The sequence below is a fragment of the Bos javanicus genome, chromosome 5, assembly GCF_032452875.1.
Source record: "Bos javanicus breed banteng chromosome 5, ARS-OSU_banteng_1.0, whole genome shotgun sequence".
Classification (NCBI taxonomy): domain Eukaryota; kingdom Metazoa; phylum Chordata; class Mammalia; order Artiodactyla; family Bovidae; genus Bos; species Bos javanicus.
This window is the reverse complement of record NC_083872.1, coordinates 80,648,503-80,671,154: the sequence shown is the minus strand read 5'-3', so window position 1 is coordinate 80,671,154 and position 22,652 is coordinate 80,648,503. Positions and strand designations below refer to the sequence as shown.

At 39.2% G+C, this 22,652-nt stretch overlaps 1 protein-coding gene across 1 annotated transcript in view; it reads right to left on the bottom strand.

Annotated features, from left to right (window-relative positions):
* OVCH1 (ovochymase 1) overlaps positions 1-22,652 on the bottom strand; it is a 93,206-nt gene that overhangs the window by 67,852 nt on the left and 2,702 nt on the right. The window contains exons 4-9 of the mRNA XM_061419070.1: positions 20,356-20,451; positions 19,320-19,471; positions 17,250-17,542; positions 9,673-9,685; positions 5,065-5,179; positions 3,439-3,619 (exon numbers count right to left, since the gene is read on the bottom strand). Coding sequence (XP_061275054.1) covers positions 3,439-3,619; positions 5,065-5,179; positions 9,673-9,685; positions 17,250-17,542; positions 19,320-19,471; positions 20,356-20,451 — 850 coding nt within the window. The remainder of the gene's footprint in view (positions 1-3,438; positions 3,620-5,064; positions 5,180-9,672; positions 9,686-17,249; positions 17,543-19,319; positions 19,472-20,355; positions 20,452-22,652) is intronic.

Sequence of the window (22,652 nt, the reverse complement as noted above, 5' to 3'; positions counted from 1 at the left end):
AGGAAATGGCAACCCACTCCAGTGTCCTTGCCTGGAGAATCCCAGGGATGGGGGAGCCTGGTGGGCTTCCGTCTATGGGGTGGCACAGAGTCGGACACGACTGAAGCGACTTAGCAGCAGCAGCAGCAGTGTTTATTAATCTCAGCTGACTCATCAAGTTGACTAGTTCACCTTGTAAAGAATGGTTTGGTGTGGTCTGTATCTTGCTGCAAGGAATCATAGTCTATGACATAAATTCAAGAATAAACTATTTGACAAGGGAGTCTGACAAAGCTTCTTCTGTGCCTCTGGCATCAGTACTAATAGCTGGTTTCTCCAATACTTTAATTTCCATTAATTAGTCAGCTGTGATTGAGGCTTTTCCACGGTACATAAAAATGCACTTTGATAGAATTCTTATAAAACGAATTTCTCCAAGGGCCGGGGGGTGCTAGAATGAACCATGTGGTTGAGTTGGAAATATCTGTATGATCTCATGTTTACCTTAATATAGGTATAGACAGAAAAACAGGTTTATGTAAGTGAGTTAGTATGCCTTCTTACATTTTCTAGCTCTGTTAGCTAAGAGGGGCTATAAGCAATAACAACACCCTAGTAGCAACTGGGATGCTCAGCACCCAGATTTTAACTTCTTGTGCAGCTTATGGGAGAAATGGCTGCTTCTAAGACTGAGAGGGGATACATAAGATGAACTTGGAGTATCTTTGTCCCAAAAGGGTGGTGGCATATCAAAAAGACAAGAACTTACAGTGGTCAAAACTGGAAAACTCACCCTGAAAAAACTCACAGGGATCAAAGCTGGAGCAATTCAAGCAACAAAATAAATATGTAGTATTTACAAAAAATAAATGTCCTCCTGCCCATACTGGTTTAATACACAATTTAATAAGTAAAAGGAAAGTGAAAGTTGCTCAGTTGTGTCCGACTCTTTGTAATCCCATAGACTATACATTCCATAGAATTCTCCAGGCCAGAATACTGGAGTGGGTAGCCTTTCCCTTCTCCAGGGGGATCTTCCCAATCCAGGGGTCGAACCCAGGTCTTCTGCATTGCAGGTGAATTCTTTACCAGCTGAGCCACCAGGGAAGCCCAAGAATACTGGAGTGGGTAGCCTATCCCTTTTCCAGGAGATCTTCCCGACCCAAGAATCAAACTGGGGTCTCCTGCATTGCAGGTGGATTCTTTACCAACTGAGCCACTAGGGAAGCCCCAATAAAAGGAAGAGAAGAGGCAAATCTCCCATACAGAATAACTTTAATTTATGGAGAAAACTCTGCACTCAAGATGATAGAGTTTAATGCCCAACTGCTCGAGTGTGGGCTACCCTTAGCCACTTGCTTGCAAAGAATAGGTAAGAATGGGAGGAAGATGGAACTTAACAGTGGAGACACCTGGCAAATACCAGGTTAACATCATCAGTGAGAAATCATGCTGGTAGCATGTACCCTTTATAATGTGATAAAAAAGGACATGTCCCTCTGTGGATTTCCTGTGGAGTCCCAGAAAAACCATGAGAAAAATATCTGATGAACTCAAACTGAGGTACCTTCTACAAAAAACCAGATGAGTACTCCTAAATACCGCCAAGACCATTAAAAACAAGGTCTGTGAGACTCAGAGCCAAGAGGAGCCTAAGGAAAAAGGACAACTAAATGTAACTTGGTGTTCCAAATGGCAGAGGGAACGACTACACAGACCTTGAGATAGGAACAAGCACAGCATGTTTAAGAAAAGAGGTGGGCTTGTTGGGGACAAGCAAGAAAGGGTCAAGATGGACTCATGGACAGGGCGTGGTTCTGGACTTTGACTTGGGGAGTCATTGGAATCATTTGGGGAGTATATATTTATTTAGAAGAATAATTGATATACAGTGTTGTGTTAATTTCTGATGTACAGCAAGGTGATTCAGTTATAAATATACATGTATTTTAAAAAATATTCCTTTCCACTATGATTTATCATAGGATACTGATATATATATATAACAGAGAATACAGTTCTCTGTGCTACACAGTAGGATCTTGTTGTTAGTCCTGGGGTGTATATAAATATACAGTGTCCAGAACCTGCCTACAAGTGTGATCAACTTAATCAGTCTGTATTGAAAATGAATTAATTATAGTTATACACATCCACATGATAATCCATATGATATGCTATAAAGATAAAAGCAAATCACAGAGGAATATAAACTGTAATTGTTTTACATTAATACAGGGAAAACAAGACAACATACTGGTTTTAGGAATTCACAGATGTTAAAACCACTCCTCAAAAAGCAAAGACATTATAAATGCAAAATTTAGCATAATGTTTACTTCTCTGGGAGGGGCACTGAGAGGGCTTGCTAGTGTAAAGATCCTTCTTACACTAAATAGTAGGGCCATTCTTTAGACTACATGTTTATATTTTGTATATTTTTTCACGTCATGGCATAGTTTACAATTAAAAAACATTGAAAGCTCAGTGATCAAGGTGGTGAATTACCCTACTGTGTTCTCCACTGTCGTGATCCCACTTTAAGAGGAATGACACTAAACCAATCCAGGATATAGAGCACTGCATGATGAGGGCTGTGGAGTTACACATACTAGAAGAGTAAGCATTCAGCGTAAAGATTAAGGGCAATGTGAGAGCGATCTTCAAGTCTAGGAAGGATGATTACATGCAAGTAGAAAGAGACTGAGTTCTTGTTTTCTGGAACTTCAGTAAATTTAGATTAATAAATTATTGCTATAGAGAAGCAGACTTGGGCTCAACATAATAATCAAAGATGCCTGTAAATGGGATGAACAATTTCAAGATTTGATTTGCTTTTCTTCACTGACTTTGTTTAGAAAGAGGCTAGATGGACATGGGTCAGAAACACTGAAAGGAAGATTCTTGCTTTAGAATCAGCCTGCATGGTTTTAGGAGTTACACAATTATATTGATGTTCTAGGTATGATACAAAAAAGGCTTCCCTGGTAACTCAGTGGTAAAGAAGCCACCTGCCAATGCAGGTTCGAGCCCTGGGTCTGGAAGATCCCCTGGAGAAGGAAATGGCAACCCACTCTAGTATTTTTGTCTGGGAAATCCCTTGGACAGAGGAACCTGGCAGGCTACAGTCCATGAGCTCTCAAAAGAGTCAGACACAACTTAGTGACTAAAACAACAAACAACATGATTATTGTTGTTGTTCAGTTACCAAGTCAGGCTCCTCAGTCCTTCACTGTCTCCCAGAGTTTGCTCAAATTCATGTCTATTGAGTTGGTGATGCTACCTAACCATCTCATTCCCTGTTGCCCTCTTCTCCATTTGCCTTCAGTCTTTCCCAGCATCAGGGTCTTTTCCAGTGAGTTGGTTCTTCATATCAGGTGGCCAAGGAATTGGAGTTTCAGCTTCAGCAAACAACATGGTACATAAATACATTAATAAAATATCATCAGCCTCACTCACGATTGCACACAATGCGCTGCAGTCAGAATCCAAATCGAGTTGATGATGGCACCTCCACACTGGTGATTGCCAAGAAACCTCAAACCCACCTGCCATGGCCAACAGTGGGGGCAGGCTTCTACTCCTCCTGCAATTCTTCTAGAAAGCCACTGGGGACTAAACGGAGGGATACCACAGACACCTACAGCAAAAGAGATCAAACTAATGACCCATTCAACTGAAATAATTAAGAACACACCCCTCCCCAATATGTCTTGCCATAGTCAACAGTGGAAATTGGAGAAGGAAATGGCAACCCACTCCAGTACTCTTGCCTACAAAATTCCATGGATGGAGGAGCCTACTGGGCCACAGTCCATGGGGTCACAAAGAGTTGGACACGACTGGGTGACTTCACAACAACTTCACAACTAGTCAACAGTAGCAATTCCCAAACACCAGATGAGTTTCAAGAAGATGCAGATTCCTAAGACCCATCTCTGAAGAATCTGATTTTAAAAGCTTGCCTAGGTGACTCTGCTAACCAGTTAGGTTTTATAGGTACTGGTCTACAGAATTATGGGCTTCCCTAGTGGCTCAGTGGTAAAGAATCCACCTGCCAATGCAGGAAGATCCTCTGGAGAAGGAAATGGAAACCCATTCCAGTATTCCAAGGAAAACCCCATGGAGACAGGAGCCTGGAGGGCTACAGTCCATGGGGTTGCAAAGAGTCTGACTTAGTAACTGAACAACAATAACTACAGAATTGTATTTATTCATTCATTTAACAAATACTTAATTAGTACTTGGTGTTATCAGGCACTGCTCTAGACATTGGTGATGTATCATTGAATAGAACAGACAAAAATCCTGGCCCTCATGATCTTACATTCTAGTAGGAAAATTCTGTTGGTTAGTAAAGGGTATGCGGTTCTTTATTATATGTTCTTATTTTATGTCTCTTTCTCATTGTTTGAAACCATTTACCAATCCCCAGACATGCCAAATTTGCTTAGACATCCAAATGCCATTCTCTTGTCTAGAATACTGCTGTATACTGTCTTCCCCATGAAGCCTTCTCTGACTCCCCTTCAAGAAGCAGACATCTTTCCTTCTTTACAGCTCCCTGTGCAAGTTTCTATTACAAATCATCAACTATAATATATATAATACATGCATACAGAGCAATGAAAGATCATAATATTTAACATAACACTTAAGGTTATAATGAAATTAAAAATTAAAAGTGTGTTAAAAAACAAAACCAAAAAAACTTTGCTTTCTCCCTTTGCCCCTAAATGCAAAATCATATTATAGAATCTGGAAAGATATTTTAAATATGAAATTTGCATACGAATAGATGAGGAAAAAAGATTGCTCTCTGTACCTCTTTCTTCCTATCTTTTTCTTCCTATCTTTTTTTTTTTATCTTTCTTCCTATCTTAAAGCTTAATTCTTCTTCCCTCTATTTATGGAGTCCATGCAAAAACCTAAACAGAATTCTAAAAATTTCATAAGCCTAAATATAGAACCCATTCTTCCTCACTGTAAAGTATTATCAAAGTAAGATGAGGCTTTTGAAAAGAGATATCTAGTTAAAGAAGAAAGAAGATTAAATAGATCATAATCACATGGCTATCAACTCACCATATGGAATAACTTTTGCAGAAGATCTAGGATTGGTTTTGGGAAATGATGTTGATCCAATTTTGTTTAAAGAGTCTGTAGAGAAAAAAAAATAATTCAAAGTATTTACAGTAGCCTAACCTAGCTGAGTCACTTGCTTATGCTGGTCAATCATAAAACCACTCTTAAGTTGCATACCTTTTAATATTCCTGTTGTTTTCTAAACATTACCTCCTTCTTTGGCCTCATGACATTACTCTTTTTTAAAATATATATATATCTATGGTCATCTATTCCCAATCTCAGTCTTTTTTTCAGGGTCTATTCTTTACTCTGAAAAATATTTCATGAAAGTACTGTACATAGCTTTATTTGTATTCATTTACATATATATGACTTCCAAATGTCTCTCTTCAATCTAAATCTCCTTCCTGAATTCTAGATCTTGACTAGATCTAGAATTACAAATTCTAGGACCGCTGGATATGTCCATCTTGATCTCTCACAATCTCATAAAAGTCCGGGTATCTCAAACAGAATCCATTGATTTTAACAGTCAAGATGGTCTTGCAATGCTTCCCCGTATCATTTAATGACTCTACCATCCATCCAGCCACTCAAGCTAGAATCCTGAAAATCATGCTGGAAATTTTCTTCACATACCTCCTCCCCTACAACATAACCAATCAAGCAATGTCAGAATAAACTCTTACAATGACTTGCTCACACTCTCCTCCAAGTGAGTTTACCCCTAACCTCGATTGCCATCTTCTATGTTACTGCTAGGGTTTGAACTTTGGCTCTACCTCATGCCAGCTATGCATCTTTGGGAAAGTTACTGAACTCCTCTAAGCCTCTATTCCCTCATCTGTGAAAAGCAGAAGACTATACAAACCTTTTAGGTTTATTCTGAGGAATAAAGTAATACTGTATGTGAAGTGGTTAGTCCATACCTGGTACAGGGTAAATAATCAATAAATATTAACTAGACATCCTATGTGACTAGTGATGGAAGTAAAGTCCAATGCTGTAAAGAACAATATTACATAGGAACCTGCAATGTTAGGTCCATGCTGTCACTTCAGTCGTGTCCGACTCTGTGTGACCCCATAGATGGCAGCCCACCAGGCTCCCCCGTCCCTGGGATTCTCCAGGCAAGAACACTGGAGTGGGTTGCCATTTCCTTCTCCAATGCATGAAAGTGAAAAGTGAAAGTGAAGACGCTCAGTCATATCCGACTTTTAGTGACCCCATGGACTGTAGCCTACCAGGCTCCTCCATCCATGAGATTTTCCAGGCAAAAGTACTGGAGTGGGGTGCCATTTCCTTCTCCGGTTAGGTCCATGAATCAAGGTAAATTGGAAGTGGTCAAACAGGAGATGGCAAGAGTGAACATAGACATTTTAGGAATCTGTGAACTAAAATGGACTGGAATGGGCAAATTTAATTCAGATGACCATTATATCTACTAATGTGGGCAAGAATCCCTTAGAAGAAATGGAGTAGCCCTCATAGTCAACAAGAGAGTCCAAAATGCAGTTCTTGGGTGCAATTTCAAAAATGACAGAATAATCTCTGTTCGTTTCCAAGGAAAACCATTCAAATCACAGTAATCCAACTCTATGCCCCAACTGGTAATGCTGAAAAAGGTGACGTTGAATGGTTCTATGAAAACCTACAAGACATTCTAGAACTAACACCCAAAAAAGATGTCCTTTTCATCATAGAGGACTGGAATGCAAAAGTAGGAAGTCAAGAGATATCTGGAGTAACAGCAAGTATGGAGTACAAAATGAAGCAGGACGAAGGCTAACAGAGTTTTGCCAAGAGAATGCACTGGTTATAGCAAACACCCTCTTCCAATAACACAAGAGGTGACTCTACACGTGGACATCACCAGATGGTCAATATTGAAATCAGATTGATTACATTCTTTGCAGCTGAAGATGGAGGAGCTCTCTACAGTCGGCAAAAACAAGACCGGGAGCTGACTGTGGCTCATGAACTTATTATTGAAAAATTCAGATTAAATTGAAGAAAGTAGCGAAAACCACCAGACCATTCAGGTATGACCTAAATCAAATCCCTTATGATTATACAGTGGAAGTGAGAAATAGATTCAAGGGATTAGATCTGATAGACAGAGTGCCTGAAGACCTATGAACAGAGATTCGTGACATTGTACAGGAGGCAGTGATCAAGACTATCTCCAAGAAAAAGAAATGCAAAAAGACAAAACGGTTGTCTGAGAAGGCCTCACAAATAGCTGAGGAAAATAGGGAAAAAGGGGAAAAGGAAAGATACACCCATTTGAATGCAGAGTTCCAAAGAATAGTGAGGAGAGATAAGAAAGTCGTCTTCAGCAATCAATGAAAAGAAATATAGGGAAAACAATAGAGTGGGAAAGACTAGAGATCTCTTCAAAAAAATTAGAGATACCAAGGGCACATTTCATGCAAAGATGGGCACGATAAATGACAGAAATGGTATGGACCTAACAGAAGCAGAAGATATTAAAAAGAGGAGGCAAGAAAACACAGCAGAACTATATAAAAAAGATCTTCACAACCCAGATAACCATGATGGTGTGATCACTCACCTAAAGCCAGACATTCTGGGATGTGAAGTCAAGTGGGCCTAAGGAAGCATCACCACAAACAAAGCTAATGCAGGTGATGGAATTCCAGCTGAACTATTTCAAATTCTAAAAGATGATGCTGTGAAAGTGCTGCACTCAATATGTCAGCAAATATGGAAAACCCAGGAGTGGCCACAGGACTGGAAAAGGTCAGTATTCATTCCAATCCAAGAGAAAGGCAATGCCAAAGAACTCACAAACTACCACACAATTGCACTCATCTCACACACTAGCAAAGTAATGTTCAAAATTCTCCAGGCTAGGCTTCAACAGTACGTGAACCATGAACTTTCAGATGTTCAAAGGGGATTTAGAAAAGGCAGAGGAATGAGAGATCAAATTGCTAACATCTGTTGGATCATCAAAAAAGCAAGAGAGTTCCAGAAAAATATCTACTTCTGCTTTATTGACTATGCCAAAGCCTTTCACTGTGTAGATCACAACAAACTGTGGAAAAGTCTTAAAGAGATGGGAATACCAGACCACCTTACCTGTCTCCTGATAAATCTGTATGCAGGTCAAGAAGCAACAGTTAGAACTGGACATGGAACAACAGACTGGGTTCTAAATTGGGAAAGGAGTACATCAAGGCTGTGTATTGTCACCCTGCTTATTTATCTTACACGCAGAGTACATCGTACAAAATTCTGGGCTGGATGAAGCAGAAGCTGTAATCAAGATTGCTGGGAGAAATATCAATAACCTCAGATATGCAGATGACACCACCCTTATGGCAGAAAGTGAAGGGGAACTAAAGAGCCTCTTAATGAAAGTGAAAGAAGAGAGTGAATAACTTGGCTTAAAACTTAACATTCAGAAAATGCAGCCATTAAAAAGAATACATTTGAATCAGTTCTAATGAGGTGGATGAAACTGGAGCCTATTATACAGAGTGAAGTAAGCCAGAAGGAAAAACATAAATACAGTATTCTAACGCATATATATGGAATTTAGAAAGATGGTAACAATAACCCGGTGTACGAGACAGCAAAAGAGACAGTGATGTATAGAACAGTCTTATGGACTCTGTGGGAGAGGGAGAGGGTGGGAAGATTTGGGAGAATGGCAATGAAACATGTAAAATATCATGTGTGAAACGAGTTGCCAGTCCAGGTTCGATGCATGATGCTGGATGCTTGGGGCTGGTGCACTGGGACGGCCCAGAGGGATGGTATGGGGAGGGAGGAGGGAGGAGGGTTCGGGATGGGGAACACATGTATACCTGTGGCGGATTCATTTTGATATTTGGCAAAACTAATACAATTATGTAAAGTTTAAAAATAAAATAAAATTGGAAGAATAAAAAAAAATAAAAAAAAAAAAAAAAGAAAATGAAGATCATGGCATACGGTCCCATCACTTCATGGCAAATAGATGGGGAAACAGTGGATGACTTTATTTTGGGGGGCTCCAAAATCACTGCAGACAGTGACTGCAGCCATGAAATTAAAAGACACTTGCTCCTTGGAAGAAGAGCTATGACCAGCCTAGATAGCATATTAAAAAACAGAGACATTATTTTGCCGATAAAGGTCCATCTAGTCAAAGCTATGGTGTTTCCAGTAGTCCTGTATGGATGTGAGATTTGGACTATAAAGAAAGCTGAGTGCTGAAGAATTGATGCTTTTGAACCTTAGTGTTGTAGAAGGCTCTTGAGAGTCTCTTGAACTGCAAGGAGATCCAACCAGTCAATCCTAAAGGAAATCAGCCTGAATATTCATTGGAAGGACTGATGCTGAAGCTGAAACTCCAATACTTTGGTTACCTGATGTGAAGACTGACTCCTTTGAAAAGACCCTGATGCTGGGAAAGATTGAAGGTGAGAGGAGAAGGGGACAACAGAGGATGAGATGGTTGGATGGCATCACTGACTCAATGGACATGAATTTGAGTAAGCTCCAGGATTTGGTGATGGACAGGGAAGCCTGGCATGCTGCAGTCCATGGGGTGGCAAAGAGTTGGACATGACTGAGTGACTGAACTGAACTTACTGAGAACAGGCAACTAGGGAATGAGAAGATTAGAAGGATGATATTAAGCAGGTGCTGTTTAACTAAGTTACTTGTCACATTCTGATATTCATTTGACTATGGAATTGATGGTTATTGCCTGATTTCATTGCCATTTTAAAATGTTGGTATCGTTAACATTTGTTCAGGGCTTGCTAACCTTTTAACTTTTTCTTCTAGGTGATGAAAACCGAATAGAATTGCTACCAGGAGACAAGTTCTCCCTGTGATCATGGCAATGAACAGAACACATTTATTCTGAAGACGAAATGAAAGTGAACTGAGAGGTGGGCTCTTGCATTCAGCTGGACCAGCAGCAGAGTTGCTTTTAAAATTATCAGCTAGGTGGCTGATCTTGGACTAGAATGGGAGAGGGAGGAAGGAATGGAAGGAGGGAGGGACGGAAGGATGGAGTGGGGAAGGATGGAGGGGGGAAGGCTGGAGGAAGGGAAGGATGGAAGGAAGGAAGGATGGAGTGGGGGAAGGATGGAGGAGGGGGAAACGATGGAGGGAGGGAAGGATGGAGGGAGGGAGGGAGGGAACACTGTTTTCTGCAGCTCTGGGTCTTGGCCTCTAACAAATTTGGTTCTACTAAACTACTTATTCTTGTAAGTTGTGTTTCCGTATGCCTCTTTATTCTTCAGAGGCTAACCTCTGTGCCATTTTCTTAAGCAGATGCTGCCCCCTTTTATGGCAAACCTTCTGGGTCCCTCAGAATTGAGCTCCTTAGACCTCTCTCTGTGCCATTTTCTTAAGCAGATGCTGCCCCCTTTTATGGCAAACCTTCTGGGTCCCTCAGAATTGAGCTCCTTAGACCTCTCCTCAGTCCTTTGAACTTTGAACTTCACCTTAAAAAAAAATTATTTAATTGGAGGATAATTACTTTACAATATTGTGATTGTTTTTGCATATATCAGCATGAATCAGTCATAGGCACACATGTGTCCCCTCCCTACTGAACCCCCCTCCCAGCTCCCTTCTACCCCATCCCTCCAGGTTAAGCCTGTTATACAGTGAAGTGGGTCAGAAAAAGAAAGACAAATTTTGCATATTAATACCTGTATATGGAATCTAGAAAGATGGTACCTATGGTCCTACGTGCAAGGCAGTAAAGGAGACAGATTTTTGGACTCAGTAGGAGGAGGAGAGGATGGGATGATTTGAGAGAATAGCACTGAAACATATACATCACCATAATAGATAGCCAGTAGAGTTAGAACTTTACATTTTATCACAACTGTTCATTTACTTCTTTGTCTTCCCAAATATTCGAGGACAGTTTGACATCTCCAGACCCATATTTATTTTCCTAATCTAGATTTTAGTGCCACAGAACAAAAATAACTCTTCAAAGCCTGCCTTATGTTTTCACTCTTGCGAAGTAAAATTAACAAGGGTGAATGGGAGAAGCAGAAGAGGAGTGATTTATTTTTAGTGCTCTTCACTAGTTTAGAAAAAAAAATGTTAACTGGATAAATTAAAAAAGAATCTTGTTCTTAACCAGTAGGTATAATTTTTGGTTTTCTTCATTCGCCAGGTCAATCTATTGTACTTTGTTTTTGTTGGACTGTTTTGATTTCACTTATAGGTATATATGTATGTGTGTATATTCTATTATTTTAATTATTATTTGCCTAATTTTGTAACTGCCATTTTCTGAGGTTCATCTTTGGTTTCTCATTTTTGGGTATTTGTTTTGATCTCACTTAATGCCATAACAAACCACTTGTGAAATCTTTGTTCCTGACCAAAGATCAAGCCCTGAGCCTTTGGAGTGGGAGCACTGACTCCAAGACCCTAGATTACCAGAGAACTAACCCTGAGGAGTATCAAATAGTGAGAAGTCACACAAAGGAAACCACCTGAATACAAGACCCAGCATCACCCCACCAACAGTAGCACCCTGTGCAGAATGTCTCATCTAAACAACAAACAAAACAAAAATACAAACCCAATCATCAACAGACGGGATTACCACCTCACTCAGCCTTGCCCATCAGAGGAAAAACAAACTTACTCAGCACAAATCTCACCCTATCAAAAACTTTGAAAACAGATTGGAGAAAATGCAAAAATCAGTTAACAAAGACCTACAAGAATTAAAGAATAAACATATAGAGACAAACAATACAATTAGTGATATTAAAAATACTCTAGAAGGAATCAATAGTAGAATATCTGAAGCTGTAGCATACCTCTGGGAGGCTATCAAATACACCAATATTTGAATTATAGAGGTCCCAGAAGAAGAGAAAAAGAAAAGGTATGAGAAAATTTTTGAAGAGATTATAGTTGAAAATTTCCGCAACATAGAACAAGAAATAGTCATGTTCAAGAGGTGCAAAGGGTCCTGTACAGGATAAACCCAAGGAGAAACACACCAAGACACATATTAATTAAACTAACAAAGACTAAACACAAAGAAAGAATATTAAAAGCAGCAAGGGAAAAGCAACAAGTAACATACAAGGGAAATCCCATACGTTTAACAGCTGCTATTTCAGCAGAAACTCTTCAGGCCAGAGGGGAATGGCAGGATATATTTAAAGAAGAAAGGGAAAAATCTACAACCAAGATTACTGCACCCAGCAAGGATCTCATTCAAAATTGATGGAGAAATCAAAAGCTTTTTAGACAAGCAGAAGTTAAGAGAATTCAGTACCACCAAACCAGCTTTACAACAAATCTTAAAGGGACTTATATAGTCAAGAAATACAAAAGAAGAAAAAGATCTACGAAATCAATCCCAAACCATTAAGAAAATGGCAATAGGAATGGCAATAAATGGCAATGTATATCAATAATTACTTTAAAGGTAAACAGATTAAATGCTCCAACCAAAAGACACAGACTGGCTAAATGGATACAAAAATAAGACCCATCTATATGCTGTCTTGGAGAAGGAAATGGCACCCTACTCCAGTACTCTTGCCTGGAAAATCCCATGGACGGAGGAGCCTGGTAGGCTGCAGTTCATGGGGTCGCTAAGAGTCGGACATGACTAAGTGACTTCACTTTCACTTTTCATTTTCATGCATTGGAGAAGGAAATGGGAACCCACTCCAGTGTTCTTGCCTGGAGAATCCCAGGGATGGGGGAGCCTGGTGGGCTGCCGTCTATGGGGTTGCACAGAGTCGGACACGACTGAAGTGACTTAGCCGCAGCAGCAGCATATGCTGTCTTCAAGAAACCCACTTCAGACTCCAAGACACATATAGACTGAAAGTGAGAGAATGCAAAAATATATCCCATGCAAATGGGAAGCAAAAGAAAGCTGGAGTAGCAATCGTCATATCAGACAAAATAGACCTTAAAATAAAGAAGATTACAAGAGATAAGGAAGGACACTACATAATGATCAAGGGATCAATCCAAGAGCAAGACATAACAATTGCAAATATCTATTTACCCAACATAGGAGCACCTCAATACATAAGACAAACACTAACAGACATAAAAGGAGAAATTGACAGTAACACAATAATAGCAGAAGACTTTAACACCCTACTCACACCAATGGACAGATCTCAAAACAAAAATTGATAAGGAGACACAAATCTTAAATGATGCATAGATGAGGTGGATCTCTTTGATATCTTCAGGATATTCCATCCAAATGTAGAAGAACACACCATCTTCTTAAGTGCACATAGGACATTCTCCAGGATAGACCACATCTTGGGTCACAAATCAAACCTCAGTAAAATTAAGGAAACTGAAATCATATCAGGCATCTTCTTTGACCACAGTGCTATGAGACTAGATATCAATTACAAGAAAAAAACTGTAAGAAACACAAACATATGAAGATTAAACAATATGTTTCTAAATAACCAACAAATTACTTAAGAAATCAAAAAGGAAATAAAAAAATTTCTATAAACAAATGACAATGAAAACACAACAACTCAAAACCTATGGGATGAAGCAAAAGCAGTTCTAAGAGGGAAGTTGACTGCAATACAATCCTACCTCAAGAAACAAGAAAAACATCAAATAGACAACCTAACTTCATACCTAAAACAACTGGAAAAAGAACAAAAAACCCCCAAAGTTAGTAGAAAGAAAGAAATAATAAAGATTTGCAGAAATAAATGAAAAAGAAATGAAAGAAATAATAGTAAAGATTAATAAAACTAAAAGCTGGTTCTTTGAGAAGATAAAATTAACAAACCTTTAGCTACACTCATCAAGAAAGAGAGATTAAAATCAAATAAAAAATGAAAAAGGAAGATTACAACAGACATTGCAGAAATACAAAGAAATATAAGATACTATTATCAGTAAGTATATGGAAATAAAATTAATAACCTGGAAGAAGTGGACAGATTCTTAGAAAAGTTCAATCTTCCAAGACTGAACCAGGAAGAAGCATGATACTGGATGCTTGGGGCTAGTGCACTGGGACGACCCAGAGGGATGGTATGGGGAGGGAGGAGGGTTCAGGATGGGGAACACATGTATACCTGTGGTGGATTCATTTTGATATTTGGCAAAACTAATACAATTATGTAAAGTTAAAAAAAAAAAAAGAAATAGAAATTATGAACAACCCAATTACAAGCACTGAAACTGAAGCTGTGATCAAAAATCTCCCAAAAACAAAAGGCTCAGGACCAGATGGCTTCACAGGAGAATTCTACCAAACATTTAGAGAAGAGCTAATGCCTATCTTTTTAAAACTCTTTCAAAAAATTTCAGAGAAAGGAACACTTCCAAACTCATTCTATGAGGCCACCATCACTTGATACCAAAACCAAAGACAACACACAAAAAAAGAAAACTATAGGCCAATATCACTGATGAACATAGATGCAAAAATCCTCAACAAAATTTTATCAAACAGAATTCAGCAACACATCCAAAAGCTCATACACCAAGATCAAATTGGGTTTATTCCAGGGATGCAAGGATTCTTCAATATATGCAAATCAATCAATGTGATACACCATATTAACAAATTGAAAGATAAAAACCATATGATAATCTCAAATAGATGCAGAAGAAGCCTTTGACAAAATTCAGCACCCATTTATGATTAAAACTCTTCAAAAAATGGGCATAGAAGGAAACTACCTTAACATAGTAAAGGCCATATATGATAAGCCCACAGCAAACATTATTCTTAATGGTGAAAAAGTGAAAGCATTCCCTCTGAGATTAGGAACAAGACAAGGGTGTTCACTTTCACCACTATTATTCAACATAGTTCTGAAAGTCCTAGCTACAGCAATCAGAGAAGTAAAAGAAATAAAATAATCCAGATTGAAAAAGAAGATGTAAAGCTCTCACTGTTTGAAAATGACATGATACTGTACATAGAAAACCCTAAGCATAGTATCAGAAAATTACTAGAGATAATCAGTGAATTTAGCAAAGTTGCAAGATACAAAATCAATACATACACAGAAATCACTTGCATTTCTATATACTAACTGAAAAATTAGAAAGAGAAATTAAGGAATCAATCCCATTCCCCTTTGTAACAAAAAGAATTAAATATCTAGGAATAAACTTACCTAAGGAGACAAAAGAACTGTACACAGAAAATTATAAGACACTAATGAAGGAAATCAAAGAACAACATAAACAGATGGAGAGATATTCCACGTTCCTGGGTAGGAAGAATCAATATTGTGAAAATGACTATACTACCAAAAGCAATCTACAGATTCGATCTCTATCAAATTACCAATGGCATTTTTCACAGAACTAGAACAAAAATTTCACAATTCATATGGAAATACAAAAGACCCTGAATAATCAAAGCAGTCTTGAGAAAGACTGGAGCTGGAGGAATCAATCTCTTGACTTCAGATTATACTACAAAGCTACAGTCATCAAGACAGGATGGTACTGGCACAAAAACAGAAATATAGGGTAATGGAACAAGATAGAAACCCCAGGAAAAAACTCATACACCTATGGCTATCTTATTTTTGACAAAGGAGGCAAGAATATACAATGGGGAAAAGACAGCCTCTTCAATAAATGGTTCTGGGAAAACTGGAGAGCTACATGTAAAAGAATGAAATTAGAACACTTCCTAATACCATACACAAACTCAAAATGGATTAAAGACCTAAATGTAAGACCAGAAACTATAAAACTCTTGGAGGAAAACATAGGCAAAACACTCGATGACATAAAGCAAGATCCTCTATGACCCATCTCCTAGAGTAATGGAAATAAAAGCAAAAGTAAACAAGTGGGACCTGATTAAACTTAAAAGCTTTTGCAGAGCAAAGGAAACTATAAGCAAGGTGAAAAGACAACACTCAGAATCGGAGAAAATAATAGCAAATGAAACAACTGACAAGGGGAGGATTAATTTCCAAAATATACAAGCAGCTCATACAACTCAATATCAGAAAAATGAACAACCCAATAAAATAGAGGGAAGAAGACCTAAACAGACATTTCTCCAAAGATCATACAGATGGCTAACAAACACATGAAAAGGTGCTCAACATCACTCATTATTAGAGAAATGCAAATCAAAACTACAATGAAAAATTGCCTCACACCAGTCAGAATGTTCATCATCAAAAAGTCTACAAACAATAAATGCTGGAGAGGGTGTGGAGAAAAGGGAATGCTCTTGCACTGTTGGTAGGAATGTAAATTGATACTGCCACTATGGAAGACGGTATGGAGATCCCTTAAAAAAATCTAGGAATAAAACCACCATATGACCCAGCAATCCCACTCCTAGGCATATACCCTGAGGAAACCAAAATTGAAAAACACACATGTATCCCATTATTCATTGCAGCACTATTTACAATAGCTAGAACATGGAAGCAACCTAGATGCCCATCAACAGACGAATGGATAAAGAAGTTGTGGTACATAAACACAATGGAATATTACTCGGGCATAAAAACGAATGCATTTGAGTCCGTTCTAATGAGGTGGATGAACCTAGAAACTATTATACAGAGTGAAGTAAGTCAGAAAGAGAAAGCTAAATACTGTATTCTAATGCATATATACAGAATCTAGAAAAATGGTGTTGAATTTATTTATAAGGCAGCAATGGAGAAACAGACATAGAGAATAGGCCTATGGACTTGGGGAGAGGGGAGGAGAGAAGGAGATGTATGGAAAGAGTAACATGGAAACGTATTACCATATGTAAAATAGATAGCCAACAGGAATTTGCTGTATGGCTCAGGAAACTCAAACAGGGGCTCTGTATCAACCTAGAGGGGTGGGATGGGGAGGGAAGTTCAAAAGGGAGGGGATATATGTATATCTATGGCTGATTCATGTTGAGGTTTGACAGAAAATAGAAAATTCTGTAAAGCAATTATCCTTCAATTAAAAAAAGAATAAATTTATAAAAAAGAATCTTCTAATGAGACTATTCTCAAAAACTATTTTAAAATCTCCTAAGTACAAAAAACATATCTCATGAAAATCTACATGACCATAAACTTGACGATCCAGTTGATGTTCAAGTTAAATTGACAGGTATTATTGTTCATGAAATCAGAGTTAAAAATTTATATACACTGGATTAAGAACAAAACCCAGCCATCTTCTTATTTTAAAGCTTATTTCTGATTATATATGCAACATAGGGTATCCTTGAAATAGGCATGATCATTTTTTTGAGTTGCAGTGGATGAGGAAGGAAGAATCCACAGAAATTACACTCACCTGTCATGGTCTGTGTGATAAAATCCATCAACACAAATACCTTGGAGAAAATGCCAGGTGATGCCTTTCTCTGCTTATTTCTGAAAGGATTCCAAACTCTAGTACAACCAGCTGCCCAGGAAGTTATCCCAGCAAGAACCCAGACTCCATCATCTCTTCTACAAACAAGTGGGCCTCCAGAGTCCCTCTTTTATGGTAGAGAAAAGAGGAAATTTTAAAACAGTTACAAGTTAAAAATACTTTATCAGGTGCAAAAAGATCAGCCCTCATCTCAGAGAGAGAAGTAGTAGAAGCATAAAAACTCAATGGTCATTATTCATCAACGTTTTGTGTTCATCCTTTTGTTTCTTCATCATTGGTTTCAAAGGACTATCCTTTTATTCAGATGTAAACTCCTTCCACTCACTCCACGCAATCTTGTCAAGCTAACCTTTAATTTCTCTCTTCCTTCTAGTCTTTTGGGAACAATTCAAAATCAATGGAAGGAGGAGGGGGAGTTCACAGATAAACGCTTAGATAGTTCACAGATAATGCTTCCACTATAGCATTCTAGGGAAGACTGGATCACATTCCAAGCCCACAATACCAGTGAATAGAGCCCCCAAGTTCACGCAATGGCTCAAGGCTTTTAAAATAGAATGCCTGGGAAACTTATTTTGTCCCAGGGGCTATATATAAAGGATCCATTGGCTCTGAGACTAGAGGATAAAGGAGCCACACTTTCAGGATCTTTTCTTTAATAATTCTTCATAACAATGTGCTGCTTTGAAAACACATGCCAATTGGTATCAGATTGAATCCCCACAAAAGGCACAGAAGTGACAACTTTATCCAGAAAATACTTACCTGTAAAGGATGAGACAGTAAGTCTACCTATATTCCAATTTAGAAAGCAGAATAATTGTAAATGTCTATCTCCTTCCTACCAAACTCTCCCTGGCCCTTATTCTGTCACCCCCTAGAAGAAAAATTAAACATCTTCCCAACAGAAAATTTTAGAGAGCTCCCCAATGCAGTTTCAAGCTGCTTGTCGGCAAAGAATAAAGACTCCCTGGTCCTCCATTTTAAGAAAAACAATTATAATTAAAGCTTAAAATCCACATCTATCACAAACTGGCCTCCCTTTCCTTTCTTGTCAGAGTTGGTCTTCTTTGTGAAGTTGTTGTGTTGGCCTTGGAATGTTGTCGTATACAACATCTTTAACCCCACAGTTACTGTAGCTATGCTGCTGCTGCTGCTAAGTCACTTCAGTCGTGTCCGACTCTGTGCGACCCCATAGATGGCAGCCCACCAGGCTCCCCCGTCCCTGGGATTCTCCAGGCAAGAATACTGGAGTGGGGTGCCACTTTCTTCTCCAATGCATGAAAGTGAAAAGTGAAAGTGAAGTCGCTCAGTCGTATCTGACTCTTAGTGATCCCTTGGAGATCCTACCAGGCTCTTCCGTCCATGGGATTTTCTAGGTAAGAGTACTGGAGTGGGTGCCACTGCCTATCTTTGGTCAAACTCTGTGTAAACATTGCATTCCTCACTAAAGCTTGAGAAAAGTTAAAATGTTTAACAAAAGGTAGAATGAAAAATAATCACAGCTAGCCTAATTCATTTGCCAAGGTGGTTATCTTGTTTGATTTCGTTAGGCTGGAAATGTTGAAACCACCTTCCTTGCCTGACCTCTTCACTCCCCCACAAAGAGGTACAGGGGTAAGAATGCACGTGGGATAGAAAAGAACTCTCTCAGCTCTGGTCAAGGAAAGTTTTTCAGTAGCAATCAGATGGAAAGATGAGGGAAAAGCAAAATCTTAAAGAAGTAACCCCTCAAAAGCAGCGCAGAAGGCACTCTCATCCAGGTGATAGTGGGTGAATAACTGGACTGGTTTATGCTAGGAGGACTAGTGCGCTGCAGTCCATAGGGTCACAAAGAGTTGGATATGACTGGGCAACTGACCGACAACAACAATGCTTATTACCTGGCAGGCATCCTTTTCCCCATCAGGAAAACTGGCACACAACATGTCCCTCCCCAGGGGAGGAAGGTTCATGCCCCTGAGCATGGCACCGCATCTTCTGTCATCCATAATGGGAACTTCCACTTCCTGTAGGATATTTGAATATTCTGATGCTGTGGAGAAGGGACTGGTTAGTTGGTCAACAACTGTCCCTACTTAAAGAAACCAATAACAAGCTTACAAGTTTAGAACTGGCAGATGTTTAACCAAAATGTAGAAGTAATTTTTTTTATAGCTCTGAATGATATTTTTCCCTAAAATCTTACACTAGTGACAAAGGGCTTTTTTTAAATCAGATTTTTAATGTAACATAGGCAATTGTTGGAGAAGGCGATGGCACCCCACTCCAGTACTCTTGCCTGGAAAATCCCATGGACGGAGAAGCCTGGTAGGCTGCAGTCCATGGGGTCGCTAGGAGTCGGACACGACTGAGTGACTTCACTTTCACTTTTCACTTTCATGCATTGGAGGAGGAAATGGCAACCCACTCCAGTGTTCTTGCCTGGAGAATCCCAGGGACAGGGGAGCCTGGTGGGCTGCCGTCTATGGGGTCGCACAGAGTCGGACACGACTGAAGTTACCTAGCAGCAGCAGCAGGCAATCGTAGCTTCTCTGAATATATGTTTAAATGTTTCCTCAAGAGGAAAACTTTAGTCAGTAAAGGCAATATTTTGTAACGTTCTTCGCTTTTTAAAAAACACAATACCAAAGATAAGGAAGCTGAACTATTGTTACTTTACTGTATTCTTCATCTATTATATTTACTTCCTATTCCTGACCCTGATACACCTGACCAAAATGGCAGCAGAGGAATTTTATGTAGAGCCTTTAAGTATAGCCTTTTTTTGGTGAAGACAAGCAGAAGTCTTCCCTGAGTTAGAACTCAGAGAGGATAAAACAAGGATAAATGTATTATTTACGACCAACAAAATTCCTGATTCCAATGGGCATGTAAAGGAGCCTAGAAGAAATATTACATTCTTTTGATGTCTCTTACTCTCTGAAATCTTGCCCCATCCACTGGCCATGCAAAAAATTCCTTCTTCAAATTTATCACCTCTATGGGGAATACAGATTGGCTGAACAGTAGTTCCTGAAAAAAACAACAATAACAAAAAATCATAAGAGTCACAGACAAGTGATCCTAAATCTATTTGGAAACTGACATCTCGTTGATGTCATAGCTTTCACAGTTTCTTCCTAAATGTAAGTAATGATATTTTAAAGGTTTTTCTTCTCTCAAAAGAACTATCCCATATTTATAGAAATTTAGAAAGTGCAAGTAAGGAAAACAACTCATTGTTAAAAGTACCAAAATGACCTTCCCCAACTACCAACATTTTAGGATGTGCCCTTGTTCTTAAGGGGCTTCCCTCACAGCTCAGTTGGTAAAGGATCTGCCTTCAATGAGGGAAACCCCAATTCGATTCTTAGGTCAGGAAGATCCTCTGGAGAAGGGATAGGCTACCCACTCCAGTATTCTTGGGCTTCCTAGTGGCTCAGCTGGTAAAGAATCCACCTGCAATGTGGGAGACCTGGGTTCGATCCCTGGGTTGGGAAGATCCCCTGGAGAAGGGAAAGGCTACCCACTCCAGTATTCTGGCCTAGAGAATTTCATGGACTGTGTAGTCCATGGGCTTGCAAAGAGTCAGACACAAATGTGCGACTTTCACTTCACTTCACTTGTTCTTAAGGGATAGTTTTTCACTCAAGTAATTGAGCACTGTTATGTGGAGAAGGCAATGGCACCCCACTCCAGTACTCTTGCCTGGAAAATCCCATGAATGGAGGAGCCTGATAGGCTGTAGTCCATGGGGCTGCTAGGAGTCGGACACGACTGAGCGACTTCACTTTCACTTTTCACTGTCATGCTTTGGAGAAGGAAATTGCAACCCACTCCAGTGTTCTTGCCTGGAGAATCCCAGGGACGGGGAGCCTGGTGGGCTGCCGTCTATGGGGTCGCACAGAGTCGGACATGACTGAAGCAACTTAGCAGTAGCAGCAGCAGCAGCATGTAGCAAGCGGTCTTCTAGCCCTCAGTAAATGATCAGGAAAAATCCCTGCCCTGACAGAATGTAGATCTGGGCATGAATAAGTGTGAGTGAGAGAGAAAGAGAGAGTGAGTTTGGGGTGAAGTACAAGTAATTCTAATAATTTAGCTATCAGGTAATATGTGCTCTGATTTAAAAAAAAATCAGGAAAGGATAAGAAGGATGATAAGTCTGGGGATTAGGGAATATGGCAAGGGAGATGCAATTTGTAAAATGGCAGTCATGCCAAGTTCCTTTGAGCAGAGCATTGAATAAGTTGAGGAAGAAATCATATCTGTGGCAGTCATATCTGTGGAAAGTATCTGAAGAAGAAAAAAACAAAATGGAAATTTCCCGCAGTGGAATCATGTCATATATGTCTAAGGAACAGTGAGGATTCCAGGATGTCTGGAGCAGACTAAACAAAAGAAATTCTAGTAAAAAATGAACAAAAAAAGAGGTTGGCTACAGGGTTAGGATGATGGATGATGTCAGCTAAGAATACTGATTTGCATCTGAGTGTAATGGAGAACCACCAAAGTGTTTTGAGTAGACTAATATACTCTGATTTACATTTCAAAAGTATTATTCTGGCTGCTGGGTTAATAATAAAAATTAGGGATGCAAGAGAGGAAGTTGGAGATGATTCAAGAGACCATTCAAATTAACCCAGGCAAGAAATGATGGGAGCCTGGAGCAGGATGTAGGAGAGGAGAGGGTGAGACAGAAGCAATAGACTTTTTCTGATGGATTCGATATACAGTGTGAGAGAAAGAAGAATGAGCAATGAGTATGGTCAGTGTCTCTATTTAATTCAACTATTGTTACCAATTCCAATTATGTTCATATCTTTAAGTTTTATTGACTCCATTTCAAGTCTTCCTTTTCAGTTAATAGTTTCTTGTTAGTCATTTTTTATAGACTTTTACTTATTTAAACTTAAAACTTACTTTGTAGTTATGTATATCATTTTAACATCTGTCATCTTGGAACGTCTGATTCCGGTTGATTACTTTGCACTCTGGTGGCAACCTTCTCTGCATGCTTTTAATTGTGTGTGCTCTCAATCACTAACGCTCTATGGAAGTACATTCAAGCTGAGACTTAAGGTTCATGTCTTCAAAGAGAATTTACTGCCTTTGCTTCTGCCAGAAACCCAATTACTCACCTGGAACAACTTTAAAATCTTGGCTTAGAGTTTTGGGGACAGGCAATGTGAATGCCAGCTGCAAACCTGAATGAATGCTAGCTCAGGAAAATAGAT